The sequence below is a fragment of the Poecile atricapillus genome, chromosome 17, assembly GCF_030490865.1.
Source record: "Poecile atricapillus isolate bPoeAtr1 chromosome 17, bPoeAtr1.hap1, whole genome shotgun sequence".
Classification (NCBI taxonomy): domain Eukaryota; kingdom Metazoa; phylum Chordata; class Aves; order Passeriformes; family Paridae; genus Poecile; species Poecile atricapillus.
Genome location: NC_081265.1, coordinates 4284499 through 4292080, shown reverse-complemented (window position 1 = coordinate 4292080; position 7582 = coordinate 4284499). Strand labels below are relative to the sequence as shown.

General features: G+C 47.7%; 1 protein-coding gene across 1 annotated transcript in view; it reads left to right on the top strand.

The window, feature by feature from the left end:
* The first annotated feature begins 6139 nt into the window (after positions 1–6139).
* The window catches only part of RAB11FIP4 (RAB11 family interacting protein 4), a 113024-nt gene continuing 111581 nt past the window's right edge, over positions 6140–7582 (top strand). Inside the window, exon 1 of the mRNA XM_058852543.1 lies at positions 6140–6370. Within this exon, the coding sequence (XP_058708526.1) occupies positions 6227–6370 (144 nt within the window). The 5' untranslated portion in view covers positions 6140–6226. The remainder of the gene's footprint in view (positions 6371–7582) is intronic.

The following is a 7582-nucleotide window of genomic DNA, read 5'->3' as shown; positions in this document are numbered from 1 at the left end:
GGGGAGGATTTTTCTTCTTTGTGGTGGGTGATTGAGGTAGGAGAGAACCATGTTGGCAGGAGAAGAGAGAGGTATGTTAGCATGAATGGCCTAATGCAGCAGTTTTCAACCAGTCACTTAAAACATTACCAAGGAAAGCAAAGCATCCTTACATATTTCATATATTGACTATTGCTCTTCACAGTGTTTAAGTACTTCAGTGGCAAGCATTGGCAGAATTGATTATTGCATTAACTATACTAAACAAATTGAGTATACTGCTAAGCCATGTCCCACCCATAGGGGACTTCAGAACTTCCAGCATTGGTCTGAAATGCTTCTAAAGTGGTAATCTTCAGGACATGCCTTTTTTTATTCCCTCCTCCTAACCTACTCAAGGTTGGAAAACAACACATTATAAGGGCACAGCACTGTCTCAAAAGACCAAAGACATATTCCAGCTAATGTGTCACTTGCTCTGCTGTTCAGTATTTCCATCTAATTATTGCACAAATTTGGATGCAAAGTACACTTGTGGTAAGGCAAGGTTTAGGACATAGGATTCATCCAAATTTCACTTGGATGTCACGTAGGCAAACACAATTCCAGATTCACTGGGGACTTGAAGAAAGAAGGCCAGAGTGATTGTACAGCAGAGAGGCAAACATCACATGTTTACTGAAGCTGATTCAAATCCAAGAGCTCATTTCTGTTCTCCCCTAGTTTTTATCCTCCAGTTTCAACACCAACATTTATAGGTAGGTAGATTTCTGAATAGGGCTGTATCAGTTTTAAAATGCTGTGTGAATCCTTTAAAACACAGCTGGAGTAATTCCTTCTGCAAGCTGTAGTCCCTAGATTTGACAATGCCTACTCCAGTCATTTTTGAAGGCAGCTATAAAGGCTGCTAGAACCAGACAGGTTAAGCTGCTTTTCTGTTGCTTCTCTGATCCTGAAGTGTCCTTTTCAGGGCTATTTCTCTACAAAGAAATAGTTTGTCAGTGTGTCTTTGAACCAGGCTGTGCTTGCCAGCATTAGCCCCACTTGGCCCGTGGGTGGTCACAGCAATGATGATGCTGCACCTACATTCTTCTGTATAAATACTTTTGTTCTGTCCTTTATCTCCCATTATCAGCCAGCTTGGACTCATCTCCAACGATGTTTGGAGACACAAGTGATGCTTTACATTAGCATCAGTATGGTATTCCGTGCTCTAATTTTATTATTCCCTCCCATTTCTCCTTGCTGAATACAGCAATATCTGGGAATTACATTCCTGTAGTCAGACCTACTAAAATAAAATTATAGAAACTTCATTTGAAGCAGTAAAAGATGACTTTTTAATAGTTTATATGCTGCTCAGGCTAAAAAAAAATACACTGACTGGTATATCCTCAGTCTGTTACAGCTGCTAGATGGTTTTCTAGATGATTCATTTATTTTTTTAATAAATTGAGGGAAGGAAAGGAGGGGGAAAAAACGGTCCTTGGGAATCTGGGCCCTAGGTCTATTAATGTGATTTCCTTGTTAGAGCCAGAGAGTAATGTCTGTGTCACTTGGCAGCCCTATTTAGGTAGAAGTTGAAAATAGCTTGACTGCTGGTACTGCACTGGGTCTGCTTTTCACAGAGTTGTCCTGGAGCTTTAAACATTTTATTGCTTTTGAGAGGTTGCCAGATGCCATTGTATGTTATAAATGGAAGCCTGCCCAATTACTTGGATGTGGTCAGAGAAAAGTGGGCAGGTTCTGTCCTTTCCCTGAGGCAGCAGGGAGGTTTCTGGAATGTACCAAGAAGAGTGGCTTGGCCCCAGGGCATCTGGAGGACTGTGGGATGTGGAAGAGGGAGAAGTCTTGTTCATTCACCTCAGCCTTACATATTCTTCTTGCCAGCCTCAGCAGGTGGATGCCTTGGGTTGGTGACAGACGTGCAGTGGAGTGAGCGGCCACTCGGTGGAGTAAGGAGACCTCGGAATGCCCGGGGAACAAACTGGCATCTGCACCCCTGCTGCTGTCCTGGAAACACCAGGGAATATTCCTTTGATCATCTGAATTCACAGGAATCGGCTTCATGTGAACCGTGACAGAGGATTGTTTATTTTAGCAGTAGCTTTGGGAGAACAGGTATTTTGGTCTTTGTGTAGTATCTGTGTTGTAAGAAGAAACAAGGCATTCATGTGTTTGAATTTAATGCAGTTACTCTCTAGCTGGGCTCATCTGACAGAATTTTGCTTGTGCCTAATTAATAATCTGATAAGAATGCTGTTGAAATGAATCTAGAGCATTCATACTGTGTAAAATTAAACCAGTAAAACTTTTACAAGGTGAGGTCCTATGGCACCTAGAAAATTTCAAAGGAAGATCCTTGCTTGTAGAAACATTTCCCCAAAATTTCTAAGTTTTGTTCTTGTCTATTTTATAATAGAAAAATAGATTAAAGGCAATAAAAAAATAAAAAATCAAGGATCTTGCTTCTTTTCTAAACTTAATTAAGCTAGTCTGAAAAAACTCCATTACCTGCTAAGTAATATTTTTAAGTTCTCAGGGGCAAGGGTGTTCATAAGATGTTTATTTCTGCCCATTACCTATTGTTTGTGACATTTAAAGAGAATGTCAATCTGATGAAGTCCATCTCTTACATTGTTAATCAGAGCAGTCAATGGGAAACAGGATTTGATTCAAAATACAGTAAAACTATGAGAAGCCAAATATTCAAGGAGGGCTATATTGTGTATACTATAATGATAAATTGTACTATAAAGCTGTTCTTGGGGGCTGGGTCTCTGGATGTTGCTGAAACACAACCAGAATTGTAGATAGAGCCATCAGCCCTGGGGAGTTCCCTCCTTAGATGCTGTTTCTGACACCAGATTACGATTTGCTATGTGAGTGGAACTGACATTGATGGAAAAGCAGCTGATTGTAAAGAAATCCTGCAAATGACAGCCATTGCCTGTGGTATGCAATGAAATATTTCCTCTTCAACTATTTATTCTTAGCAGGCAAATATGGTAGCACCACCACTAGTCGTATTTCAAATTATAGAAGGAAACTAGAGTGGCAGCATGTAAAATATTTATTTCATGTAGCTCATGAGTCAAATTAAGAAGTTGCCAAATATCTCTGATTAAGCAGGTAGTTAGATATACCAGTAAGGAAAAACAGCCCACTGGTGCATGTCCTGCCTAGAAGTGGAGAAGCAGGGATGAACAAGGAGCAATGCCAGCTACACCACTGGAAATAAAAAACAACCTCTAGTATTCAGCCCTACAAACTTCACCTTGGCAGAGCAGCTGTCCAGCAAGTGGGTGGCACATGTTTGGTTCACTGTCCTGATTTTAGCCCCCATGGGACACCCCCAGCTTTAAAATCACAGACATTTACTGACAGCATCTCTCATCTCAATTCCCGATTCTCCCATTCAGCGCTATCAAATCATCTCCCAGCTGTCAGATGTTTGCTTGGCATATTCAGCTGTCTGTAATGATCGCTTCTACAACCTCTCCAGCTCTCTTATCAGCTTCATTCCAATGCTTGCTGACACTCAAGCTGTCTGTGGCAGTTCTTGGACTTCAGCACTAACTCCCCAAACCACAGTGTTGAAACTCAAATCTTCTTCTCCTGCATCCACCCCTTCCAAATTAATGTAAGATTGACCAAGTTTTGGACTAAATCCATGTTGCCCCTCACTTGCATACCAAGACCAAGTTCTTTCATCTTCCAGCAGAAAATAAAGGAGAGTCAGTGGAAATTAACTGGGTTTCATTAATGTCTTGGATTGTAATGCAAGATGTAGCCAAAAGTATATATTTTATTACCAGCTGTTAAAACCAGATGTGGCAGTGTTCTTTATCTCTTCCATGACCCATCCTCCCTCCAGGGGGATATTTTCTGTGAATGAGCCATTGAGTCTCACTGCAGGACTGATAAAATTCCATCATCCCATTGTGAGATGCTCCACCCAGGGGGAGGAGCCAAGCATTCCTACCTGGATATAATCTGAGACTCACAACACCGCAGTCAGCCTTTCCCCACTGGATTCCCAGAGGAAGACTGGACCCATCTGCATCACCACTGGATCTTCAGAGGAAAACTACACCCTTCTACAGGATCATTGCTTCACCAGAAGCACATCTGTCACTCCAGGATTACTGCAGCCACCATTTAATGGGACTGCTACCAACACCCTGACACCAACAGGGTGGCAGGTTGTATTCTGATCCTGTCAGTAGTTTTTTTTTTTTGTACTATTGCATTTTTATTTTAATTTTCCTAATAAAGAACTGTTATTCCTATTCCCAGATCTTTGCCTGTGAGCCCATTGATTTCAAGACTATAGTAATTTGGGGTGGGGTGGGGGAATGGTTTACATTTTTCCATTTTAAGGGAGGTTCCTGCTTTCCTTAGCAAACACCTGTCTTTGCAAACCAAGACAATGAAACTGAGCACAACCGCTCTGAGGTGTGGGAACTCCTCCTCTGGTCATGACAAACAGGAATATTCCTTTTTTTCCTACCACAGTATTTATTGTGACTCTACTTCTGGGCCTGCACAGCTGTCCACCCGCACACAGAGAGGGGACTTAGAGCAAAGAGTCACTGAGACAATCTCAGCAAACAAGGTGGGACAGTGACACAGATGTGCTCTGAGCCTTTGAAGAGGCTGAACTCACTTCAGAGCAGTTAGACAAACAGGAGCTTATTCCACACAGTTACCTTCACACAACTCCAAGGGCTACCAGCTCACAGCTTTTTGAATAGGTGTCCCCAAGGGGTGTGCTGATCTCAATCCCCACATAACCTGAAGAGTTCATGGGTCTCAAGATAAAAGCTAAACATCCCCACATCTTAAGAATCCTGCTATAACTAGACAGCTTCAGAGAACTTTGCTGATCAAATATTCTGCTTCTCTTTTCCCTTTCACATCTCCACATATCTCTTCAGAAATTCTTTGCTTCCCAAGGTTCATATCTCATCTCTGCACTTTGATTTTATTTTTTTTTCCCAGACTGGAAAGCCCATTTAGTACATCACTGAGGGAAAGGAGAACTCTTCCATGGTTTTTTTGTAAAAATAAAGGAAGATCAAAGTGGCAGAGGCTCTGGAATCAACTCCTTATCTCTCTGAGGGTGAATAGGTGGGGAATTGTATCGCTGTCACTGTGTTGGTGATTGACAACTGACTTACAGGCTACAGGCTGTCAAGCCAGCCTCTTCCCAAAACCTGAATTTGCACATAAAAGGGATGAGAGACTCAGTGCTCAAAGAAATAAACTTCCTGAGAACACACTGGTTTCTACAAAAGAGATAAATTTGAGCAGTTTGCCCTAATAATGGAATTTTCAGGGTTGTTAAGGGCCATATGGACCTCTCTTGCTGCAAAAAGCAAATGAATGGATACTGTCTCGATTCAAACCCTGCTGCACTTACATGGTCATTTTAGTGGGACAGCTTTATCAGTCACCTACAGGACATCACTCAGTGATAGATGGTCACTGCACTCAGCATCTACAGGAGGAAAGGAAGGAGTGCTGGCAGAGGCAAGGGAGTACCTGAGCCTGACTCAGCCAGAGCTCCTTCCTCCGCTGGAGCTGGACCCATCGCACCTGGTTTGAGGCACAGTGCAGAAATCAGAACCACCCCTGGTCTCCCCTCTGGCATCCCCATGTCCCTGTCCCCATCCCCATGTCCCTGTCCCCATCCCCATGTCCCTGTCCCCATCCTCATCCCCCTGTCCCCATCCCCCTGTCCCTGTCCCCATCCCCATCCCCCTGTCCCTGTCCCGCTCCCTGTCCCTGTCCCCATCCCCCTGTCCCTGTCCCCATCCCCCTGTCCCTATCCCCCTGTCCCTGTCCCTGTCCCCATCCCCCTGTCCCTGTCCCGCTCTCTGTCCCTATCCCCCTGTCCCTGTCCCTGTCCCCATCCCCCTGTCCCTGTCCCGCTCTCTGTCCCCGCTCCCCCCCGGCCCCCCCCGAGGCCTCCCTGCTGCCTGCGGCGCCCCCTGGCGGCGGCCGCGCCTCCCTCAGCTCCATCCTCCAGCTCTGCCCTATTGTTCTCCCGCCCGTCGCTCCCTCCCTCCCTCGGCCGGGGCTCGCGTCCTCCCTCCGCTCTCCTCCATCCCTCCCTCCATCCCTTCCTCCTCCTTCTCGCCGTCGCTCCCGCCCCGCTCCCCGGAGCTGATGTCACGCACCCGCTGAAGGCGCGGGCGATCATGGCTGCTGCGGCCGCGGCCGTGCCGCCGGCCTCCAGCTAATGCCCGCGATGGAGCCGGCCAGCCTGCTGCGGTTCCTGCGGAAGCTCAAGGAGGTTTTCGACGTGTGCGATGAGGATGCGGACGGGTTCATCCGGGTGGAGCACTTCGTCGCCCTGGGGCTGCAGTTCGGCCAAGGGGATGAGGTGAGTGCGGCGACTCCCGGCCCCCGCGCAACTTTCACCTGCTGTGTGTGGCCGGAGCCGCCCGGGCCGTCCCGTCACCCACCTGTCCTGACCGCGGTTCCCGTCCCTCCGGGAGCCCCAGCTCAGGGGCAGCCCGGTCCCGCTCCTTTCGGGCTGGCTCGGGCTCCCTCCGTTCCTCGGGGGGTCCCGGAGCGCTCCCCTTGGCGGCCTGGAGCCCCCTTCCCTCAGGGCCATCAGCCGCCTTCCCCCTTTCCTGTGGAGCTCTCCCCAAAGACAGCCCGGCTCCCTCCTTCCCCGTGGGGTCCCGAGGCATCTCCCGTCCCTCGGGGCAGCCCAGACCCCTCGGGTACAGGGAGCGGTCGCGGTGCCTTTCGGGGGTGTTTTTATTCTGGGTTTTTAGTCCGTCCTGGCTGAGCTGAGCTCTGGCCGGCGCGCCGGGCTCGGCGGGGCACCGGGAGCGGAGCCGGTGCGGTGCCGGCCGTGTCTGGATTGCCAGGAAAACACCTGTCCAGGCACCCCAAAACCGCCCGGAGATGGGCTGGGAGCGAGGGCTCCATCCCTGCCTCCCTCCATCCCTGCCTCCCTCCAGCCCTTCAGTGACACAGCGCAAATCTGGAGTCGCGCCACCGGGCTCGGCAGAGGTTGCGTCAGTGGGACCGGTGTGAACCGTGACATCAGTGGAGCTGGGAGTGGGATTCGGGCCAGAGGCAGTGAGGGCAACGCCAGGCGCTGGTTGGAAACAGCTCCCTTCAGTGATTCCATCAAGGGCTGCAGCCCCAGAGAGATGAACCAGCAAGAAACGCTTTCCTAGGACTCTTGGGATGTTGCACTTTGCCGTTCAATGCTTCACAATGCGCCCCAGCAACTCTGGGTGCCAGGGAGGAGGAGTGAAGCTGGAGCTACGATGGGGTTCGGAAAACCAGTGTCAAACAACCTTTTAAACCAATAGAACAAATTAATGTGAGGAGCTAATAAAACGGTGGTTTATAGAGAGATGCCAAAGAGGCAGCAAAGCCAGAGTGAATTCAAGTAATTGTTGGAGCAAATCGCTTATTTCTAGCTTGCCACTCATAATAAAACACAGCTTGTGAATTAAATCAGGAAATCAGGAGACAGAAGGCTTATTACTTATAGATAGTCACAGGTCTTAAACATTTTCTTGATGACAAGCTGCAGTTTATGGTTTTAACTAGCAAAATAAGAAGGAGAAAT